The sequence below is a fragment of the Eleutherodactylus coqui genome, chromosome 1, assembly GCF_035609145.1.
Source record: "Eleutherodactylus coqui strain aEleCoq1 chromosome 1, aEleCoq1.hap1, whole genome shotgun sequence".
In the NCBI taxonomy this organism is placed as follows: Eukaryota; Metazoa; Chordata; class Amphibia; order Anura; family Eleutherodactylidae; genus Eleutherodactylus; species Eleutherodactylus coqui.
Genome location: NC_089837.1, coordinates 215502747 through 215528169, shown reverse-complemented (window position 1 = coordinate 215528169; position 25423 = coordinate 215502747). Strand labels below are relative to the sequence as shown.

The following is a 25423-nucleotide window of genomic DNA, read 5'->3' as shown; positions in this document are numbered from 1 at the left end:
TGTTGGTGAATCTATCATGTGTTTTAGACACTTTCTTTTGCTGTGTCTGACAAAGGCTTTTTTGGGAAAGGGGGCATGGTCTTAATTGCGACATCTTGTGCCAGAAACTGTGGCAAAATTTGGCATAAACTAAACCAACTAATATGTAAGATAATGTAAGACTAAATAATTCTAAAGATGCATCAGATTTATCATCCACCATGAGCCACTGTGATAAATCCAGCACATTTTAAGATTGTCTAGTAGAAGTATGCTCTGTCTAATTATTAGACAATATTAGTAAATCTGCCCCAATGTCTGAATTATTGATGCATGTTATCAGGGCTAGTATGAGTCAAGGTGATCAATGTGCCTAAATTAGCAATGACATGGAATCCCCCATTCCAGAACCAAGTTGTTAATCCCCAATATACTCCCTTGTCAGGGAAATAGATTGTTGTATTAGCGCACATGTGTGGCTGGTCTGGGTGGGAGAGCAGCAGTTACATGCAATGTTTGTGAAATTTCTAGGCAGGAGGATTTGATAAGTATGCAGTTGGCTTACACTCGCTGTGTTTTATCATACTTTGATTGGAGTTCAAAAATATGTTGAGGAAAAATTCCCCAAACCATGCATCAAGATTAGAGTAAATGTTGCTTTAGTTGGAGATAATGTAACATAATACCGAGAGGCTTAAAATATTAAGTGTTAAATTCCCTTCTCATCCACCCACTCATACTCATTACAGACACAATCTGATGTAATGCAGATAGGCAACCAGCTAGCTATCAGACTTAATGATGTGCTTGATGATAATATTGAACTAATCCACTTTATTCAGCAATATTTTTCTTTTCAACGCAGACACTCATCTCTTCCAAAAATTAGTTATTTTGATGATGTCTTTCATAGCCAAATTTTTTTTAACACAAAACGAACTTTACCAGGTGGAGAATTGCACTGTACTCTTGTGGCACTAAGTTATGATACAAGCTTTGGGTTTTACTGTACAAATATGAAAGCATACAAAGAAAAAAAATGTGGCATGCTTCAATTTAAGGCAGAATATTCCTGACATATGGCACACAGGAGGACATGGTATGAAAGCACACTGATTCCCAGCAGCTCAATTCAAGTTTTTTGCATGCATTTGTGGAATAACATGAATATTTGTATTATGGAATGCGCTGTCTTGCTTTTTGGTTTCATGGTAGACGATGGAGGAGGAGGCACTGACAGACCTGGACTGTGTATTTGTCCATATTTGGTATGCTGATGTTCTACACATATGTTTGTGATTATCTTTTAAGTGTTGTGGGTGTATTCCTGTTTTGTAATTGGCTGTTTTGTCTATGCATTTCACTATTTAAGTGCTCATTGGTGTATGGGTAGGCTAGCTTGAAAAAGGCCATTTCTTGGCCGAAACTTAGCTTGCTTGCTTTTAAAGATCATGGATTAATAACGTTTTTTCAATTTTTAAAGAACTTTCTCTGCTTATGCTGCCACTACATTTACCATATTCTAATTTGCTTTTTGGTTTCAACATTTTTTTGAAAACCCCTCTAGAATTATAATATGTTAAAAATCTTACCGTTCCGAGCATTTCTTTTTTTGCACTATGCATTTCCTTGTCTCGGATGTGTGAGGGCAAAGAGTACCACGTGCAGATGGGTGTTGTAGTATTTCACGAGTTCTGGTTTCATTGCCCCGCTTGAAACCACAGGTCTTCCCCCTCTTCGTACATGGACCCCAAGGACTCCAATCACTGACTGTACAATCAACTGTAGGAACAAAACAAATATCAGATTAAAAATTCCAGAGGCATACATGATGGAAGTAGACAACATCAGACACCACAACAGAACCAGACCGTCTCCTTTACAAATCAATGAAGTCCTCCAGACTTGAGTAGTATCGATCGCATGATGGACCCAGCACTGTTTTGTGGTTTCAGTTCTAAATAGAAATCATGATGCAGATGAGAACAGAGCTTGAAGGTATTTTTCAAGAAAATACTATTGATGACACATCCTCAGAATAGGTCATCTATAGCTGATTGGATGGGGTTTGCTGCTCGGGACACTAACTAATCAGATTTCAGGCGCCCGCTGACAGCATCCCAACCCACAGGGTACAGAGTGGAATTCCGTACATTGCTCTTAACACTTAGTAGTGGCCAGTGTCGGTAATTGCAGGCGCAGCTCTCATTAAAATCAATCAGTGCCACCTACTACACAGGGGTCAGAGCAATCTGCCTTTATCCCATATCCTGTGTGCTATGGCATTGACCGCGGGTGCCCAAACAGGTGAATAGTTGGGGTCCCATGCAGTTATTGATGATAGGTCATGAACAGTATTTACCCAGAAAACCCCCTTAGGAAGGTAAATGTAATACCTTAGACTTATAGAAGTGGGTACGTAAAAACAGCCCCTCAAATGCCAAACTGAGGGTCTGAAAAGAGTATTTCATGTTTCCATAAAATTCCATAAAAAGTGTAGCACCTGATCTTTGATTGCAACTGATTGGCAATGAAAGTTATTATATGCTACCTGCTGTGACTCCAGAACCAGGGACTGCTTTCTTTTCAGCTTCTGTTTGGCCCTTTGGCAGCTGTTTAGTGGGTATAGTATAGCCACTAGTATAAGTCTCTTATAGTTCTTATTTAAAGGGATTCTGTCATCAGGTTTATGCTGCCCAAATCAGGGATAGCATGAACTCGGGACAGGAAAGCATATTGCCCAATGGCTGTTTTATTCCCAGATGCCATGGCATTGCAAAAGGAATAGTCTGGCTTCTCTCCGCCTGCAACATGCAGAATGATAGCTCTTCTCCCTGCTTTTGTATAGGGAAATACCTGTAACTCTGCACACAGTGGGCATGGAGAAGCCAGAGCAGCCCACCTCCATAACTCAAATCTCAGCTCTGATTCAAACTTCAAAGTGTGTTTATTCTAAAAAAACAGCAGCATTCTGGGTAAAATCCCTTTTATTGACTCAGCATAGTAAACCTTTTCATGACAAAACTGGAGAGTGACTTTCTGGCTCCCTGCACCAGCAAACCATTGGCCTACTTCTGATACATTGATGACATCATAATTATATGGACCAACACCGAACAAGAACTACTAAAATTCCATGAGAGATTCAACACATTCCACCCCACCATAAACCTGACATTAAGCTGCTCATACACAGAAATCAACTTTTTGGACACCACAATAACAATTTAAAATAACTCAATACAGACATCCCTATACCGAAAACCAATTGATCGGCCCACATACCTCAGATGGGACAATTTTCATCCTAAACGCATCAAAAAGTCCATAGTTTACAGCCAGGCCATCAGACACAATCGGATCTGCTCCAACCCAACAGACAGAGAGGAACATTTATACTATCTTAAAAGGGACATTTTTAATTTTAGGGCTACCATCCCACCTCAATTGATGACTAAATCACCAAAGCCACCAGGATACCCAGAAATCAACTACTCCAATACACAGAGAAGGAAGAAAATAATTGTATACCTCTACTAGTGACCTACAATTCACAGCTAGAGGTACTAAGAAAAACCACAAAGAAACTCAGTCATACCTTACACAAGGATAACCGTCTGAAAACCATATATCCGGACCCTCCCCTCCTATGGTACAGGCAACCTCCAAATTTGAGGAACTTTATAATCAGGAGTGCATTGCCCTCTGACGCACAAAAATGAATTTATCCCTATAATGTAAAGAGCTGCAAGACCTGCTCACAATTACGGATCGTGGACAGGATACAAATCCCCAACACACAGCAGGACTATAAAATTCCTAGGACATTCACATGTTCCCCGTCCGATGTTGTGTACCTGATCATGTGCAGTAAATGTCCTGTTGGGGGGCTTTATGTTGGAAAAACAGGACAAAAACTGAAAGCTCCGATGAGATCTCATCGCCACACAATTAAGGAAAGACCGAATTACCTGTGGCTGAGCACTGTTCTAGTCACAGACAAAATATAGAACATATGAAAGTTACTATACTAAAAGGCAATTTCAAATCTCAACATCACAGAAGAATTTGGGAGTACAAGTTTATAACCATCTTTGATACTCTCAAAAATAGAATGAAACTTGGAGGGGCTTCTTGCAACAGTAGAGAATATGAGAAATCAGGAGCAGAGATAACATGCTGGCTTGGCGTCCCCTTAGCACCAATTTAGAGACCATAAAACTTTCACATCGGTCTGCCTGTCCTGTCGGTAGACTATTTAAGTATTTACTCCCTTGCTCATTTTGTTCTGGCATTGTTTTATGTGCAAATTAATCACACCATGTCTATGCCTTTTCATATGCATGTGTATATGTATGCCTCTTCAGATCTATTTAATTAAACCTGAAGAAGAACCCTAAGTAGGTTCAAAAGCTAGCTATAACATCATGCATTTTTGTTAGCAATTAAAAGGTATCATATCTACAAGATTACTGTTACAGTAATCTACCCTGGATACGCCAGCCCAGGTTGCCCTAGATCTTACCCACAACCCCTGTCCCTGCCTACTTGCCTCCACTCATGGCTAACCCCAGGCAGGCAACTGGGCGGTGGTCCCTACGCTATCTAGGGACCGAGAGGGAGCGCTGGCGTACCTAGATGAAATGGGTAGACTACCGACAGGACTACCGAGCGTGCACACCGCGCTGCGAGCCACTAGCACCATATCGGCCCGGCACCCGCGCCCTCGCCAGCCGGACCACAAATCGGGGGGACGCGCCCCAACCGCGGGACCCAGCACACCGCCACCTCGGGAAGAGCCGCAACTGCCGCATGGTAACAGCTACTTAATTTCTCTTACTGAGAACGATAACATTTTTTCAACAAGGTAACACAATCATACAGAATATTGAAAGTTATTTAGGTGATGGATTAATTTAGCAAAATCTGTGGTCACCAAAATCACCAGACCTGACACCACATGATCTCTACTTGTGGAATTTATTGAAGAGCCATCTATACAGCAATAGGCTGTGAACATTTGACGCATTACCAGAAATCTTCACCAATATGCAAACTTGCATACGAAAGTGTTTGGATACTAGAGGGGCCATTTTCAGTATATGCTTTAGGAATACACTGTATGACCTAAGGAGTTATGAAGTTATTCTGAAAATGAGCCAACACAGACAAAGGCATTAAGCTTAAATATTTCAAAACATAGATTATGCTACTAATTAAATTTACATGTGTGTTGAGTTAAAGGAACATGCAGTGATCTATGTTCAAGCCAAGCATGCATACATTAATCCTATCGGGGCAACTAACAAGCACTTCCTGCAAACTAATGCTTCCATTTTCTTCTTTGGGAGTTATAGAAACAGCATAGCTCAGCCAAGCTCAACTGTTTCCGTCAGTCTGGCTACCTCGTAATTAGTAGTGTTCCCATGTTTTGCCAAGATGAGAATGCCCCATTAAAGTACCAAACTAGCCTATATACTTAAGGGGATAAAATGTCACTCATTAGCTTTTACATTCATATTGTTACCATATTAGTAATGGTTCAGTCAGTCTCAGAGGATTCTCATTTCCAACCTTTCTTTCCGGATCTCAATATTTTGTGAATTCTATCCCCTTTATTACCGTATTATTATTATTAGTATTATTATTATAAGCTTGAAAACCCAAATGGATGTGTGGTAAACCAAATGCTGAATATCTGCTGTCGAAATTAAAATGTTGTATTTGTTTGTTTGTCACAGGCTGCTACATGCCTTGATGGATCTCAACTAAACATGGCACACAATACTCTTCATGATACAACTTAAAATAGTGTGTGTGTGTGTGGGTGAGGGGGGGGGGAGCATGAGCACTGGGTGTTTATTATTACTGGAGCACACTCCACAGAGCATACTCAAAGTGTTCTAGCTGTGCTCCATCCAAAAGCAGGGTTGAAAGCCGCCATCAAAATGGCAGCACCCAATGCAATATTTTCTGATCCAATTTATCCTGCACAGACATTTGTGCAGCATAGAAATGGATGCAGAAGCAGCACAGATGTACCAGTCATGAGCCATTTTTCTGGTTAATGATTATTAAAAATGTGTGTAGACGGATGATAGACACTTGTAGAAGTTAAGGTATATTGTTGGTTCATTGAACATTTTTTAACTTAATAAGTGACATTAAAGTTCAGCTTGTTGCTATTAGTAGACAAATAATTCACAATAACTAGGTTACATCTGCTCCAAACATCTGGTCACATGATGTGTGATCTTGCTGCTGGTGCTCGATTTGTTCATCATGACATCGGCTGGAGCATGAGCACTCTGCACTCCTGTCACATGTTTTAAGTATGCTCAGAGCGTAGAAAGCAGATCTGTAGTACTGGGCAATGACAGCTATCAACTCTAACCATTCCACTCTTGGCTGGCTGTATTCTGGCCTCCCCAATCCTGGTTTCTATGCTTTCCACTCTCCGAGCATGCTGGGAATGCAATGAAGAATATTCCGATGTCACGGATTGCTCTGGGAGTAATCCAAGAGTGGAATGATGAATATAAAATATTGGGGGTGTTTCAACTGTTTGTTACTCATAGCAACCAATCACGGCATAGCTGTCATTTTAATAGGGCAGCTTAAGCAATGATGATTGGTTGCTACTGTATGTGCCAAAAAATTATTAAATGGATTTTTAAAAAATGAATGAAATATTATAAACTGTGAAATGTTATGAAATAACAATGATTTTAAAAACATTGGCTGTCCTTCCTTACTTCTCTAATTGGGCCAAAGGCAGCAATGAGTATTTCTTAATAGCATTAAAAATATTTATATAGATAGCTGTATACTGAGCAATGCCAGGTATATAAGTTGGTATTTTATTAAAGGCATAGTTGGAAATCAAATGGTTGCTAATACTTACCAATAGTATTGCATTCCATACTGTGATTATTATTCTCAAACCCAACTGGACATGTGTCAAGGCACTTCCCAGTGTGCAAATAAAATCCACCTTTACATTTTGTGCAGAAGCTTTTGTGGAAACATGTTTCACAGTCAGCTTTACATCCTGAAAACACAGAACAGACTAGTTAGTCCTTATTATTGTGGGAAACATAAGGCCCTTTTACAGAGGCTGAATGAGGATAGCACTACATAACAACCAAAGACTGCTGTGTAGCCCTGTGAGCTCACACTTTCATCGAAGACAGTAGGGTCATGGTGTGAGCTGCAGGTCACCAAAAATCCAACAAGTTGCAGTCAAAAGTCGCTATGTAGTCCTAGCCTGAATGTTCATTCTGGTCATTATTCTTTTATGCATGCGTGAAAATGGTTGTTTCCCAGTGGAACATTGCCTTATATATACCTCAATATTCTGCTGACAATTGTAAAAAATGGTTTATATGACCAATCACCCAAATGATTGCTGCAACATAACTGTGCACGTGAATAGAAAACTTGCTATATTTAATATAAGAGGCAATGGGCCAAATTTCCCATGAGCATTATTGACTGATTACACTGATTATTTAGTCTATATTATCTCTTTTTACTGTTTTCAATCATCTGTTGTTGCCTGGGAGCTGCCACTTTAGGCTGCGGAGTGTCTCACTATAGTGCTTTTCAGAGGTATTTTAGAAGTTGCCCGACTACAGCCCACTCTGTCTCAATATTTAGTGTATAAAGCTGTTGGATAGTGACATATAAGACCATGGTGAAATGAAAGCACTATATATTGGCTAGCTTTTTGAATTCCAAAATAGGGTAAAACTCACTCAATTGTTTCAAGCAACTGGTTTTAGAAGATCATCAAAAATTATTTCACAAATACTTTTTCTTATAGCGAAATTCCAATTTATAGGTGGTGTAGTAAAGGAGAAAAGATGAATTCAAAATATAGGATTCAGTACTGTTTAAAAGATTTAGGCAAGAGATAAGGGAAAAAAATGGAAGGGAATTTTTATTTTCAAAAATAGAAGGCATCTGATTGACTCCAAATTTATTCTTCAGCAGGACAACCGCCCCATACAGCCAATGTTATTAACAACTATCTTCAGCATAAAGAAGAAGTCCTGGAAGTGATAATATGGGCTCTATAGAACTATCATCAAGTCTGTCTGGGATTACATAAAGAGACAGAAGGATTTGATCAAGCCTACATCCACGGAAGATCTGTGGTTAGTTCTCCAAGATGTTTTGAAAAAACCTCCCTGTTAAATTCATTGAAAAACTGTGTGCAAGTGTATGTGGAAGAACTGATGCTGTTTTGAAAGCAAAGGGTGATCACACCAAATATTGATTGGTTCATTCATGTAAAATTTTTGAAAACGTACCATTTTTTCCAAACCTGCCTAAAGCTTTTGCACTGTACTATATTTTCAGAGAAATTCAGCTTCATATATGTTTGTATCAATTTCTATAAATTGTTAGATTTTAGAATTGGTAAAGCAATAAACACTGAAGGAACTTAATTATTCTACACCACTACATTTGCACATGGTTAAAGGCAGGTTCCTATGGTTATGAAATAAAGCAGCTAAAAACACATTTAGGTGTAATAATACAATGCATAGACATGCTATAGTATTTGACTGAAAACAGAATTACCGGTATTTGCATTGTACTTACTTTTACACTCACTAATTCCTGGGGAACGTATCCCATAGTAGCCATTTGGACATGAAGGAAGACAAACCCCAACTTGCTTCATACCGTTCCTCACTAGAGCGAAAAACAGTCTTGGCTTACATGTCATACAGCCATTATAATCAGAGCACGTAGCACATCCACCTGCGCAATTCTGGCTGACATTGGGATGCACTGAGGAAAGCAAAATATATGAAAAAAGAATATATTTTTAGTAACCATTTACTTTTAGGAATATAATTATTCACATTAAGAAAAGAAAAACATAATTTAAAAAGCATAATTTGACCATATTAACCTTATCCTGGTTGTATTATGAATTTGGGTTTTTGCGATTGGTAATCAAAATACTAACGATCACCTGTCTGTAAGTGATGAGTGACTGTGTGAGTTGCATGTGATGATGTCACCATCATGTTATCAGTCACTGGGGCTCTAAGCTCCACCTCTGATCACATGACTGACGTCATCACAGCTTCTTCATCCCTGGGCACTGAATGAGGGATTACGGGCGGACTACATCCCCACAAACCCCCATGGCCTTTGTTGCTATGGATACAGCAGTACTCAGTCTGGCATTTTGTAGCTCGTTGTGAGACAGCTGCACACTGGTGTGGAGACTCCAATAAATGACACCTCACAAATGTACACATACATAACTGGCGGTGCATATGGACCAACAACATTGAAGCATAGTCCTTCACCACTATCTTTACAGTCTACTCAACGTGATATCATGTCATCTTAAGTGCTAATGTTGCCAACACCAGTCTAGGCTTCATCTAATCGTGAACCATTGTTTTGTGTTAAAACAAACCGTCGCTGTCGTGCAAACATGTCACTATAGAAGGTTCAATGCTACCGTGAAGCTAATGCAGCTTACATGATACAGCAACAAGCCACGATTTCACCTGAGAGAGCAGCTGAAGTTCGTAAATCTTGTGTAGCTGATATGCGAAAGCAATGAGCCAACATGTGTTCTCAGCGAGCAGTTGAAGTTCGTCAATCACATGCAGATTATATGCGAAAGCAAAAAGCAAACATGTTTCCTCAGCAAGCAGCTGAAGTTTGTAAGTCCCATGCAGCTCATATGCAAAAGCAACATGCCAACATGTCTCCTCAGCCAGCTGCTGAAATTCGTAAATCATGTGCAGCTCATATGCAAAAGCAATGAGCCAACATGTCTTCTCAGTGAGCTGCTGAAGTTCATAAATATTATATTACTAAGTGGTGCATTGAACCACCAGAAACACTGGTACTAGTCAGTCACCTATGAAAACTATGGTCCTATAATGTACCTTCTTGTGCTTCAGATTTCATAGACAAGTGTTTTTTTTTTCTCAAGGATTCAAATGGTAAGTGTTCCACTGCATTGCATACAGTAGTATATGAAGTGTCTCTAGCATGAGTAAATGAAACTTTAGTGACAGAGAGTAACAACATATTGGTTCATGCACACAGCTACATAGGCCAACATGTGATAGAGTCCTGCAAATTATTTTTTTTCTATTATATTCACTGTAACAAAACTGGGCTAAATTTGTTAGTCTGTTAAAATTGAATTTGTCACCTGGCACTAGATTCACTATTTCACAATGCATTGTGTTACCTTTGATAAGGTAAAATATTACAGTGCTCAAATGAAATTATTTTGATAAAACCTATCTATCTATCTATCTATCTATCTATCTATCTATCTATCTATCTATCTATCTATCTATCTATCTATCCCAAAATTCTAACATATACAGAATGTGATCTACTAAGGAATGTAAACCACTAAGTTCACATTCAGCTTAAAAAACTTGTAGTTACAAGCAAATTGCAATAGGGTCTTTCTAAAAAACTTTGTCATTAGAGCGAAAAAGAAAACTGTGTTAAAAGTGTCACTGTGCATTATTCAAATTCTCAACATATTCCATGCAGAAGTAATTGATGACACTAGAATGATAACAGATTGGAATAAGATTGCTTCTGAATTTAGCATTGTCACATGCTGAAATCGAGTGAAAAAGGTTACCACTTGTGTAACTTGTAAGGGGGATCAAAAAATGACGTATTATTTACATTGTTATGTTAAACATATTTTTTTTACATTTTGGTTGCTCTTTAAAAATGTAGCTGTCACTAGATATAAACAATTCCTAATATCTTGTAGCTGTCACTCTGGCCACTATGTCTAATAGGCTGAGATTTTCTGTTCTATAAGGCAGCCACATGGCCCTTGGAAAACAATAGATGTTCGTTGACTTCTAAGCATGCTCAAAATGCTCCATGTCCTATGCAGAAATCATTGTATAAGTAGGGGAAGTACATAAGCTGCATCCATCTTCTATTTTCAATTATGGATCCTGTATTATCTAAATATAGGTGTTACTTTTCAGTGTATTCCTGCCTGTTATAATAATAAAATGACTGCTGAACAGTTTTCTAAAAAAGAAAAGGAAGTATCCACCTATAAGACTTAGTGGTCAGTGTTAAAATAGGAATATATTAGGATTTTTTTTTTAATTTACACAATACATGGAAAATAAAAAATACCCCAAATTTAAAAAAAAATATGTTTGGTATTGAAATTTGATTTAAACAATAGGTAATTTTCTGTTGAGATAGAAGGCTGGGAATGTTATATTTTTAAAATAGATAATCCAATTTATTTTAAACTTTTTTTTACATTTTTGATCAGTAATAAAAATGCCTTGTATATTTAGAAAGCTTAATAGAGACACAATATACTGAACTTACAGTATATACATTAAATGTTGGTTATGTACTGTACAATCTCATATATTAGAGCCCAGAGTTTTTTGCAACACATACAAAATATTAATAACTTTGCTTTGGACACATGTATGGGCGGCTTAAAGGGGTTAGGTGTGATAGCAGGAAACATTTACCACACTAAAGTGCTAATGAGCCACTAAAGTTACACATTGAAGCATAGAGCCACTATAGCTTGGTGTTGCATTTGCTATGGAGCTTGACAGCTCAAATTCAGCAGATGTCTATGATATTTATTACAAATCTCCCTCTTCTGATTGTGGAGCAAGGACTCTTCAGTTACTCTGCCCCAGAGCAGATGCCTCTTTCTTTAGGTATATCTCTTATATTGTATTTTTTGTACACTCATGGTACAGAAATTATCTATAAATGTTGTTGTAATATATCATTGATATAGTGTGTGTCTGGTCATATTAATTCCCTCTGTTTGACGTACAGTTGTGAATATTTGTTATTGGGTATTGACAGATATTTGTGTGTTAATGTGACCAACGTAATATACAGCTGTGGTCAACATTGTTGGCATCCTTAGTATACAAAAGCCAATATTTTCAGAAATAAGTGGAAATGCATCAAATTTGTATCATTAGCATATTTTAATAGCCATGGTACATGAAGTATTTTCTAAAAAAAATTTTTAAGGATTAATCATTGTATATTGACATGGACAGGATTAAATGAAGTATTAGGAAAAAAGACTTACCAGCAGCACATAACTGTACCCAAATCGGGTGGGACTGAGGTCATGCAATAGACACCAAGGAACTTGAATCACCGTTCCCAGAACAGATCCCAAAAGAAGAGGAGTGGTAGAATAAATGGGTGCAGAATAGTACATGACTTTATTCTTCCATGCCAAAGATAAACAGCTTTGTTTCAACCCTAAGGGTGTTTGTCAAGCTTGACAAAGACAGACGGGTTTGAAACATAGCTGTTTATCTTTGGCATGGAAGAATAAAGTTGTATACTATTCTGCACCCATTTATGCTGACACTGCTCTTCTTTGTGGATGGGATTACAGCACCTTCCCTAATACTTGGTTGCACAACCATTTTTCAAAAATGGCAGCCTCCAAATGTTTTTGCAGCCATCTGTGAACTTCTCGCCCCTCTCTGCTGATAATTTTTCCACTCTTCAACTGCAATTCTTTCAAGCTCTTGAATGTTTGCAGGTCTTTATTTTTCCAATGGCAGATTTCAGCTCCCTCCAAAAATTTCAATTAGATTGAGATGAGGACAAATTGCTGGCCAGTTTGAAACAGCCCATTTGTTTATTCTGAACCACATTCAAGGCTATTATGGATCCTCCCCCATGTTTGACTGTAAGTAGGGTGCACTTTTTGTATAGGCTTCACTTTGTTGTATTTAAGCAGAATACTGGTATGCATTGTCAATGCGCTAGAGTTTGGTTTAATTTATCTATAGAACATTTTACCAAAACAATTGTGGTTTGTCTATGTAATTTTTAGTAAAGTAAAGTTGCTTTTTTTATACTCTTTCTTCAAGCAAGAAGGTCCTCCTTAGCCTACGCTCTGGGTTGTTCAGCATTGGTTGAAACCATCAATCTAGATGACTCCAGCTCAGTCTGAAGTTCTTTGTATGTTGTATGTGGTTTCTTTGTCACAATTTGAACCAACATTTGGAGCCCACTCTCATCAATTTTCTGCTTTCCACCAGGTCTTGGAAGGTTCTTGACTGTTCCATGCGTAGCAAACATCTTTATAACATTTTGATCTGTTAAAGCTGGAGTGGTAAGGTTTTTGGAGATAGTCTTGTAAATAGGAAAGGTAAGGTTTTTGGAGATAGTCTATTATCACCAAGCACATGCAATCTTTAGATTGCGTGTGCTTGGTGATATTAGCATTTCTGGTCTGCCAGATATCTCTCTTGTCTTTAGTATTGCCACAATTTATATATAGTATAAGCCATAATTCATAAGCTAATCAAGGTCAAGTGAGCACTAAGAAAGTGGGGAGAGTCTAATTTCTCATTCACCATAGGTTATTCTGTTTTTGTCCTTTGAGACGTTAATTGTGTCCTGGCATTGTTTTCATTTATGTATCTTCTTTCCTGCAGAGTATTTGTTTTGCTATTTTTGTGTTTTATACTTTTCTCAATGTACATATCCACGCAGTTCCACTCATCACTTTATTCCAGCATATATTTTACATGGTGTACTCAGTATTCAGGTGTGCCAATAATGTTGTCCACAACTGTTTCAGCAAAGCTAAGGCCTTAGTCAGACGGGCGTTTTTTCACGCGATTTGCGGATCACATGACGGATGCGCATCCGCAAATCGCGTGACCGGTGCCCGAAAATCGCCCAAAAATCTGCTTCTAGCCGCGTTTCATTAGAAATGGGCCGGAGCTGTCCAGCGCATTGCATTCAATGGATCTGGCAATACAGCCGGCTCCATTGAAAGCAATGCGCTGCGGGCGAGTGTGGGATGAATTGTCGGGAAGGGCTTAAATATATAAGCCCTTCCCTGCAATTCATCCAGAAAAGTGTTAAAATAAAAAATATATATATACTCACCTGCTCCCGGCAGCCGGAGTTCGGTGCGGGCCGGCCTCCAGTGGGTGTGAAGGGGGTGTGAGTCAGACCTGCCCCCTGATTGGCTCAGCGCTGAGCCAATCAGGGGGCAGGTCTGACTCACACCCATTCATGAATTCATGAATGGGTGTGAGTCAGACCTGCCTCTGATTGGCTCAGCGCTGAGCCAATCAGGGGGCAGGTCTGACTCACACCCCCTTCACACCCACTGCAGGCCGGCCGCGCGGAACTCCGGCTGCCGGGAGCAGGTGAGTATATATATATATTTTTATTTTAACACTTTTCTGGATGAATTGCAGGGAAGGGCTTATATATTTAAGCCCTTGCCGACAATTCATCCCGCGCACGCCGGCAGCCCATTGCTTTCAATGGAGCCGGCTGTATTGCCGGCTTTATTGCATTCAATGGGCAAACATCGTTCTTCTCTGCCACAGCTGTTACAGCTGTGGCAGAGAAGAATGATTTGTCTTCTATATGTTCTCAATGGGGTCGGCGCTGCTGCCGCTGGCCCCGTTGAGCGCATATAGAGAAGAGAACAGGAATCGCAGATAGGTGCAATCTGCGATTTATGTTCTATAATTTATCGGACGAGCGCATAAAAAGCGCTCATGTGTCCGATACCATTGCAAAGCAATGGTTTTTAAAAATCGCCGGACACATGCGCATGCGCAAATCGCGCGAAAAAACGCCCGTCTGACTAAGGCCTTATAGTGATTTAGATCTCAGTGATAATCCCTACATCATTATTGTTACTAATATTATTGTATTACCTATATATAATACTCTTTAGGTCACTTTCAGACAAGTGTATTTTTAATCCATGTGTCTTCTATATTTGTGGACCGTAATACAGAGCTAATGAAAGTCTATGAATCTATTTACTTGGGCATATTTTAAAAATTCAGCATGCACTACTTTTTACGTATTTCATCAGTATTTGATCTGTATTTACATTAATTGGTATTATTTTCTATAGGGCAAAAAAAATGAATCCATATTTGCCCAATAGAAAACAAAACCAATGAAAGCAAATACAGAAACAAAGGCTGATCAAATTCTGGTGAAATATTGATGCAGTACAAATGCAATTTCTTCTGTAATACATCCATATACAAATACTCTACTGGAAAACTAACCATTCATTGTTCAATATTTTGTCTACCAGCAACAGACTGTCAAAATCTCCCATTATTACTGCTATGGACATGTAGACAGATATATAGATACTAGTACATATAATATCCCAGAACGGTGACTGTAATAGAAAATGCATCCACTTAAGGGCAAAGTTCTTGCTCCAAACAATGACTGAAATTCATATATATAAATATTCATGCTCACAAAAATTACTTAGTGGAATTAGGAATAATAGTTGTAATGTAAAGGCATCATGCAGCAGGAGTAGATGGCCACAGGTTGGTGACGGAGAAGCAGCTGAGCCAAATGTACAGGTTTGTGTAGTGGCAGCTGGTCTCCGCTACACTGCTGAGTACAGGGCACAGTGGATTGAGTTTGGATGAGACTGTTTCCTCCTCACTAACCCCATGCTTGATACCACCCACATCACACTGTACATTCCTGTATAGGACTTCTGTGTGGGTGCAGACTGTGAATGTAGCAGGAGTCGCTCTCTGCTAAACTGATGAGTGAGTGGCTTGGCATCATTCTTCCTCAACCCCCACGCCATGGCTAGTGAGTGCAGACCACAGTGTCCTCTACAGTCTAAGCAATTAGGTGTCAAGTCCCCCTCTAATAACCCACATATATAAATGCCAAAGTGTGTTATGTGGTCATCCAACCACATGCTGGTATATTCAGATTAGATTATGGATATACCTGTTACGGATGTTGATATACATGTTGCTTAATGCAGATGGAACACGAAAGACAGTTTATTACTGTTAGAATGTTTGACCACAGGAATTATTTCTACTGTTACTGTTTAAATGTATACAGTCAGAATTGTTACAATTTAAATTAATTTGAAAAATGGAGATGAAAATCCGCCAAAAATCGTTGCGTCCTTAAGCCCAAAATAGGCCATGTCCTTAAGGGGTTAAACCCTTAAAACTCTTTTAATACATTACTAGTTGCAATCTAGTATGATTAGTACAAGTCAAACTCATCTATATCTGCCCTTACATATAAGATACTGTATGCTGAACTCTTGCTTGACCAACAGCTATTTCTTCTGACTCTGTCATAGACATGCTTACTCAGCAGCATTTTATCTCTTGCTGCAAAAAAGGATCTGGCATGTTTCAATCCACATGCCTAATCCTTCTTTTTCCCACCATCTACTGTAAGTACCTTTTACACATGGTGATAATTGCCTGAACAGTCATTCCCAATAATTGGTTAGTAACATGTGCAGCGAGTGAATGATAACTGATTCCTAGTCCACTCTTCCTCCATTCACTGAGCAATACTCATTCCTGTTTAAGAGCACAGGAGTGATTATCGCAGGGACAACCTGTTCAGCATCTGCGCCCAGCAGGTCATCCCATGTAATAGGGCCCTTATACTGACAGCCCTTGTCATTTTAGCAGTTCATGTTTCCAACTGAAACGACCCATACATTAAATAGTCAGTCAATCTAAAACTGCCAGATGTCCACAGGCACGGATGGTTTCCAAGTGTGGAATCCTGCAGCGGTTTCAATCCGTGCCTGCAGGTATGAGGCCCAAAAAACGTTTTCTTGTCCAGAGCAGGTGCAGGTCTTCTCTGCTCACGGCCGGATCTTGTAATGCACTTCTTTTTTCCCACACGCTGGGGAAAAAAAAAATCACATCCCCGTGCTTTAAATTGTTTTGCGGATCCTGATGCATCCCTATGGGCGGCTAGATTTGCAGATTCCCCGCACAGGTGCCCCGCACAGATTCTGCAAATCAAATTCGCCCATGGACATTGGGCCTTAGGCCGTCTGCAGACGAGCGGGTCAGATCCGGCGGCGAGGATTCTCGCCGCAGGATCCGACCCGAGCGCCTACAGGGACGAGCGCGTACTCACCCGTGCCCGGTGGCCCCGACTCTTTCATGTTCCGGCTGCTGGGAAGCCGGCGCATGCGCAGACTGGAGCCAGTTGCCGGGTGAGTGACGTTTATGCGAGCCCCGCATAGAAATAGGACATGCCGCGGTTTGTTTGGCGTGCGATATTTCACGCGGCCAAACCGCGGCCGTCTGCATAGGATTGTGTTTGTTAACGCAATCCTATGCAGGCTTTGAGCGGCGGAAATCCCGCCGCGGGATTTCCGCCCGTGTGCAGGCGGCCTTACTCACGTTAAAAAAGACCTCAAAGGAAAACATTTTGCTGATGTTGCAGAGGTAAAACAATAAACAACATAAAAGTTAGAAGATATCAATAACAAAAAAAAAATGGAAAAAAATGTTTGGACAAATGTGTTGTATGAAATGGAGAGTACCTTGAAGAAGACTAAAGTTGCAAAATATACAAATAAAAAGATTTTTTTTAATAAAAGGATTTCTGTTTCTTTTGGGTACCCCTCTATGTCAGGTGGAGACTCATTGGTCTGGACAGTTGAAGCACATGACTCGTGGTAGGGAGTACCTCATTTTTAAAGGAAATTCTCTCTGATGAAGTATACTTTTTATTAGTAGTTCAATTAGAAAAGAAATTGTAAAGTAAAGGTCATTTTTAAATTTAGTTTAATTCAATTCCGATGCAGTGTTCCTTTAGATCACTTACAAACATCCATTAGTCAGACAGCTGTGATTGCTTTCACACATCTGTAAAATATTGACTGTATGAAACAGAATGTCCTGAGGTTGATGATGATGGCCTATGAGATGAAAATCGTTTTACTAAGTACATATTTGACTACTAACTTTAATGTTCCCTTCAGGCCTTGAGCTGCCACACATTATCTATTATGTTCAGCACTTACAGTGAAAAGGAGCAATAAGAATGTGCTGACAAGGATACCAGGACAAAACACACGTTATTACCTACCAAAGTCCATATAACATTACCGTAGGGTCATTCGTTTCTCGCGAATATCCACATATGTACAGATTAAGCATTCCACCATGTGAAGCAACTTAAATGTAGAAGTTAAACCTTATATTCAATAAGAAAGTAGGAGAACTGTAATGACTGTGGATGTGGAACCACTGTGTCAACCTACCGGGTAGGTGATGATCCAATCCAGTACGGTTGACAGCCGACCCCAGCATGGGAAGTAAGATACCAGATGTACAAACCCCATATGCAGATGGAAACTAGGGAAAGTATCTTGCCCTGAGCTGATAACCAGGAGAGGAAGACCACTGCCTATAAGCGGGGCTGCTGTCCCGATAGGGACGACCCCACGGTCTTCTTCTAGGAGCTGACTGACCCTAAGAGGACAGAACACCTATAAAACAAAAGACAGAACAATATCGGGGAGTACAGGTACAAAGGAGGTACAGGCTAACAAGGATAAACAGAAAATCAAACTCACAAGGAAGACAGACAGCAGGATACATGAATGGAGGATACAGAACACGAGCAGAAAGCAAGGTAGCAAGGTAACTGCTTGATCAGCGGCTAAACATGAAGTAATGGGAACGAATCTCACAACAACACTATAGCAGCTACTGAAAGGCCCAGGGCAGCTATATAGGACGGTGGTTAGAAAAGGTGCATCAGCTGAGCAGGAGGCTCAGAAGCAATTAACCTAGGAGTGCTGGAAGAGAATAAATGAAAGTTCAGTGAAATGGGAGAGCTGGACAATGCCCATGCCTGCTAGACACAGAAGCAGAGGATTGTGTCTGAACAGTGCAACTTACAAGAACAAAGCAAAAGTGGTTACATTAGTGTGTTGCCTTGTCCTCAAGTAGAATTGTCATGTCACAGTCAGCACATGGTCAAGTCTCTGCCAGCACACCTTTGTTTCTGTGGGTTCTATCCTGACTATTTAGTGTCAACATCCCCTGTGCTTAGTAGTCCAGGTTAATTAGTCTTGCAACAACAGTTCTGTCTACCAATCAGCATCTCCCTCTTCCCTATATAATCCAGGTCTTCCTTGCTGGGAGTTGCCAATGATTTTCAGTGTTCCCTGTGCAGTCAGCCTGCTCAGAGCTTCTATGTGTCTGGCGCCTGGGTTCGGGTTTGTTCCCTGTTTTGCATCTGTTGTTTGTCTGGTATTCAACTGTTAGTGTCTTTCAGTTATTGTCTGTCTCTGTCTTTTTCCGTGGTTACCGGCACTCTGGTTCCCTTCGGACCCCCGTCCTGTCCTCGTGCAAGAAAGTGGAGTCGTCCTTTTCAGAACGAGTGCTCCGCTGTAAGGGGGGTTCAGTCTGAGGAATTCTAAATGCCCTGCTCTGTCCATTACCTCAGTTTTCTGTTCATCCTGCATCTAGCCACCTGTGTTAGCAAGTTTTTACATAAATTCTGGCTGCCCTTGTACCAGGTTCCTGTTAGCACGTAACAAGAATAAATTCATGAATGCAGTAGACTAAATTCATGAATACAAGTGATATTTGGATTACCAAATATTGCAGCTTGTAAGAAATGTATCTGTCTGTGAATTAACAGTGCTCCAAAAGCCCTTTGACTTACACTATCCCTGGCTTCTTGTTATGTGTAAACGCTACCTGCTTGGCTCTTAATATAGAAGGGGAAGCATTAAGCAAGAACCCAGTGATCCAGCGAGAAGTTTTTCAGTCCAAACACTTTGCGCGAGGGCTAACGACCTTAGCGGTGATGTCAGCGCACATGCAAATTGTTTGTTCGATAAATTGTTTATTCATTCCTATTCACTGTATAGGTGAATGAGAATGACTGAATGATAATGGAATGAGCCAATAATGATTTTTATGCCAGCATAAAATGAACGACGAACGAAAAATGAACACTTACTGTTTGTCATTTGGTCATTAACGTGCATTTAGACTGAATGATAACACCGTGCAACACAATTTTTGTAACAGATAAGCAGATAGGCGGCTTACAGTAACTTTAGTGCGCTGAATTCAAATATGATATCTGTTTTTTTTTCTGCCACATTAGGTTTTTCAATTATGGGGAATAATGTAATCCAATTGCCATTGCATTGTATTTTTTGGAAATCTGCCTATACAATTAATCCAGTTGGCTCGTCACTAACCTTAATAAGACGAATAACAAAAATGATTGTGCAACTATTTTGCAATCACTGTTACACACTGCGTGCTGACTGAACACTATAAGGGTAGGTGTATGTAACATATAGGGTGTTTCCACGTGGCGTAAAAACTGCGGATCATCCACCAGTAAGTGGTAATTAATGAACTGTGTTTTTACAGGCCATTGGTTAGACTAAATAAAAGAATCAAAATCATTAAACAAAAATACATGTTTGGTATCGCTGCATCCCTAAGAGTCCGATCTATCAAAGTACTGTATTATTTACCCCACACGGTGAATGAAAAAAAAATGAAGAGCGCAAGAAATGCGCTTTTTTTGACCATTCTGTCTCCAAGAAAAAAATGCAATAAAAAGCGATCAAAAAGTCGTATGTATTCCAAGATGGTACTAACACAATCTACAGGACGTCCCGCAAGACATGAGTCCTTGCACAACTATGTGGATGGAAAAATAAAGTTATTGCGTGCAGAAGATGGCAGCAGAAAATAATTTTAAAAAAATTTAATTTATTTGAAAAAAAATTAAAGTTAGTACAGCAAAAAAAAAAAAAAAAAAGAAAATATAAATTTGGTATCGTAGTAATCGCAATGACCCATAGAATAAAGTTATGTCATTTTTGTTGCAGTTTGTGGGCCGTTTTTTTTTCATTTTACTGCACTTAGAACTTTTTAAAAGTTTTTCAGTACATTATATTGTACATTAAATAGTACCATTGAAAAATACAACTTGTCCGGCAAAAATCAAGCCCTCATACAGCGACGTCGATGGATAAATAAAGGAGTTCCAATTTCTTAAATAAAAAAAAGCTTGGTCACTAAGGGGTTAAATAACTTAAAAATGAGACCTTTTTTTTAAACATTTGTTGCAAAATCCAATCGTTCACTTTCACTTGTTTAACGTTTTATTTAAACGATAATCTTTCCATCTAAGAAGGTCACGAGACAATTCATTCTCTGGCATTAATGAAGGTTCCCATTCACTAGTTACAAGCAGGGATCTTGAAGAACAGCAGAAATTAATACACAATCAAGGACATTTAAGAAAGCTTTTACAGCTAAATGCTGGAGTAAAAAAGTAGCAATTTTTTTTCCCAAGTCCAAATTGTACAAAAATTTCTGGATTTTTAGCTTTCTGCTGTAGCCCAGCTATTTTCACAAAAAAATGGGCGGGGTTTTCTGGAGGGGGCATGGCTGCCCAGATCTACAGATTTATGTATAATTTACGCCAGAAGCTGGCACAAATTATGCCAGAAATGCACACCAGTTCAGACCTGGCGTGCATTTCTGTATAGTCGCCTCTTCATGTATTAGGTGCATCATGTACTGGGGGAAATTATACGCATATTGACATTGGAAAAGACAGTCTTAGTAAATTTCCCCCAACATATTATAAAGTTGCATAAATACTGATACCAAAATACCCCTCTAATTGAGTTGTCATCCATTCTGGCTCTATTGTTCTCAGATCAGTATGAGGGAGATGTGTACACAGTCCACCAATGTTTGACCTATGGACCAGCGTCCTCATATGCAGTATAAAATCTTAGGGATCCAAAGTTGTTAAGGTAAATAACATGAATTCTAACTCTAATTGCCTGAATGCAAAAAAATCCTATTTCCACCATTTCAATATTATTTCACTTTTTTTTAATATTCACTAAAACCAAAACTGTATGTTTTAAAAGCGTTTGGCTTGTCCTGGCTGGTTGCCAAGGTTCAATGTACTGTATACAGTCTGTAAACACTTTCATGTCCGTTATTGTGCATGACAGTATATTGTGTATGGGCAGCATTTTCATACGCATCTCTGTTCTGAACACAGCTTGGAATTTTAAAAAAAAAAATAACACTGTGATGTCTGTGTGGGAGTGGTATGCAGCCATTTACAGTGCACTCGCAGCCCATAGGTGGTCTGTTTCAGATCCTGAACCTCTTGGCACAGCATCCTCTAACCACGTACCCCCTTGTGTTTGCTAGTGCCCATATCACATTCTGTGCAGTGCTTCGATGTGGGTGCTAAATTCAGCAGGAACCACTGGACACAGAAGCCGATGAGCACTGACCCCCACCAACCTGCTACCACCCACATCACACTGTACATTTTTGTACAGCGCTTCACTGTGGCTTCTGAATGCAACAGGATGAGTTTAAATGAGATGGCTTCCTTCTCCCTATTGCTTGGTACCGCTCACATCATGCTGTATATTTCTTTACAGCAGTTTGATGTGGGTGCTGATTGTGAGTGTAGTAGGAGCCACTCTCCGCTACACTGGAGAGTGGGTGGAGCAGCATCCTTCTCCCACAACCCCCACCCCTGGCTGGTGAGGGGTTGTGGTGGGCCACTGTGTCCTTTACAGTATAAACAATTAGGTGTCAAGTCCCCCTCTTTTGGCCCACATATGTAAATGCTTTAGCTAATCATGTAGTCATCCAACCACATAGTGGCAGTATTTTGGTTACAAACCAACACAGCACACGATAACACACATGCTAATATACAGTATATATATAAAATAAGTAGCCAACATATTAAGCTTATTAACAGCATCCTGATGAGGCTATGGTTTAGTAAATATTTGACAACCATGTACAGTAATCGGGTAGTATGGAGTGGATGTGATGTGTTCCAGAGAACATGAATCCTGCCTTCCCTTCTTATGCAACATTCCAGCAGCTTTTGGTAAATTGTGCATGAGTAGTGAGTGTACTTTTTCTTTTTACTGGTGCACGTAATCATAATAGTAGCTTTTATTGCCTTTTCTGCAATTTCATTCAAAGCCTCTTATTATAAAAACAAAACAGATTCAAAGGGTAATGTCCACATTCTTTCTGTGTGATTTACCAACACGTTTTTCATGCAGACCGTGAAGCATCACAAGTTAGAATAACAGTCTGCGGCATCTGCAATTATTGTTCCTAGTAATAACACGGTGCGGCTCGCATTACTGCAAACTACACGGTCTTCCTTCAGTACAGGTTTTACACTAAACTTCTTTTCTTACTCTATGGAACTTTAAGCTATCCTCTCCAGGCATGGCCATTGCAGTAACTAAAATGAGGAAGCGTTATCACTTAGGGCTCACTCATATGGGAATATTGTCACTGCTTGTTACATGCACATAATACGCAGTTCACAGCACATATACACTTAACATGCATATTTGCTGAGTATGTTAAATCTGCATAGCCTTCAGGTTATGCTGCATTTTTTTTCACACACGTGAAAAAAATCCAGTGTCAGTGGCTAAATAGAAATCAATGAGATTTTTAACATTTAGCGTGTAATTCACAGTGACAATACGCCCGTGTGGGTGAGCCCTTAGGAGATAATATTTACCCTTTGTTTAAATAGAGCGAAAAGGATTAAGTACAAATATTTAGAACACATCATTTGAACAAATGAGTGCTGCAAACGGTTCCCAGAAAGTACTATGTAAACTCTCACCCAGTAGAAGTAAAGATCGCTCTTAATTACACTTTCTACTAAGTTTTGTGTCGTATTCATTTATAAATGCAGCACTGCTAAGACTGTCCATTGTGGCAGATATGTAGAAAATGCCTAGATCACTCTAAATAACTTTTTCTACTTAGACTGCGAAGGTATGTGCCATATTAAGGGCTTTTTCCAGATAAATACTATTGATGACCTTTCCTGAAGATAGGTCATCAAGAGTTGATAGTCTGGGATCCGCCACTTGGAACAGCGACGTTCAGCTGATCAAGCGCCCATTGTCAGCACTGCTACATGTAAACGTCCTGTGAGACACACCAAAAAATGGTTGTGGTGTCCTGTGAGAGACACTAAGGCCGCCTGCAGACGGCCACGTCAGATCCCGCTGTGAGAATTTTCGCAGCGGGACCAGACCTGAGCCCCTGCAGGGACCAGCGCGGCACTCACCTCTCCCGCGGCTACAGCCCTTTGATGTGCCATCAGCCAGCCAGCCGGCGCATGCACAGAGCGGAGTCAGTGGCCAGGGAGTGAGATCCCCGCACAGAAATAGAACATTCCATGATTCGTTTTACGCGTGTGATTTCACGCGGACAAATCACGGCCGTCTGCCTAGGATTCCATTTTCTAATGCAATCCTATGGCAGCGGCCACAGGCGGAAATTCTGTGGGAAATCCCGCCGCGGAATTTCCGCCCGTGTGCAGGGGGCCTTACTTCTGCAACTCTCATGCGTGGGATACTGCAGGGAATAGCTCTCTACCCACACATACGGCTGGAGTTGAGAGGGTGTAGTATGTGGACCTGTCATGGTGACACTTTCCAACTCCTGTTACCGGAGGGAGTTACCGTTCCAGAGGATAGGGCCAGTAGTCCTAGGGATGAGGGGAGTAGCAGTTGTCAAGTTCGTGCACCACCGTTGCACACACCGGCATTTATACACAGCAGATTAATAAACACTGGACAAGTGTATCATACCTCGGGTCCTCAGGAACGGTTGAGGCCCGGTAAAACTTTACTTAGCTTAACTTTGCAAAATAGGCAATTATGGGTACATTCATGATAGCAGTTACAGGCAGAAGCTCAGAGGTTGGGAGGAAAAATACACAGGAAAACAATACAGCCCTACAGTCCACGTTATCTATAAGTCACCGGTCCTGGACACGAAATATACTCCGGAGGGGGTAAAAAGACAAGATCCTCTCCAAATACTCTTTGGCAAGACAAAATTACTTAGAAGAAGATTTAGCTTAAATGCACCCCGCATATTCCCTGCAGTGTCACGTACCTCTGTGTGGGGATCCTATTGGTGGACGGTCACACAAGAAAAATAATGCCTGTAGTGTAAACGGGTACCTGGATTGTACTAAGTAGGATGTTGGGGGTTGTGTGTTCTGTCTCTTTCTCTGTATTGGACTCACTCCTGTACATCCACACCCCATACGCTACGGGTAGTCGTTCCTCTTCTTCCATCTTCGCCAACATGGAAGCTGATGATGCTCCCATATGGCTCTGTGTTAGCTCTGAGCAGCAGGTCAGATGGAACCCTGCTCCAACACCGGTAGAAGACCCCTTCCCGCTCTCAGACACTCACTTTTATAACCTCACTTGTACCACATGACACAGTAAGAAAGATACATTCAGCATGCAGACAGAGCTGGCAGGCAATGCTTTTAAGAGAGGTAACCTTTCAGACGCTGCAGCTGTGCAACACAGATACAGAAATTAGACATGACAGCATTGCACAGTGCAACCACATAAGACAATTATGTATGACAATTAGGGAGGATACCACTCTGGGACACTATACTACACACTGGGGTTATGAAATGGAAGCAACTGCTCTGACCCCTGTGCAGTGGCAGGCCCTTATAAGTGCAGACTGGGGCTCATTAAAATCAATGACAGCTG

At 40.2% G+C, this 25423-nt stretch overlaps 1 protein-coding gene across 1 annotated transcript in view; it reads right to left on the bottom strand.

Moving 5' to 3' along the window:
* RSPO3 (R-spondin 3) overlaps positions 1-25423 on the bottom strand; it is a 100449-nt gene that overhangs the window by 43584 nt on the left and 31442 nt on the right. The window contains exons 2-4 of the mRNA XM_066605523.1: positions 8590-8781; positions 6884-7030; positions 1572-1761 (exon numbers count right to left, since the gene is read on the bottom strand). Coding sequence (XP_066461620.1) covers positions 1572-1761; positions 6884-7030; positions 8590-8781 — 529 coding nt within the window. The remainder of the gene's footprint in view (positions 1-1571; positions 1762-6883; positions 7031-8589; positions 8782-25423) is intronic.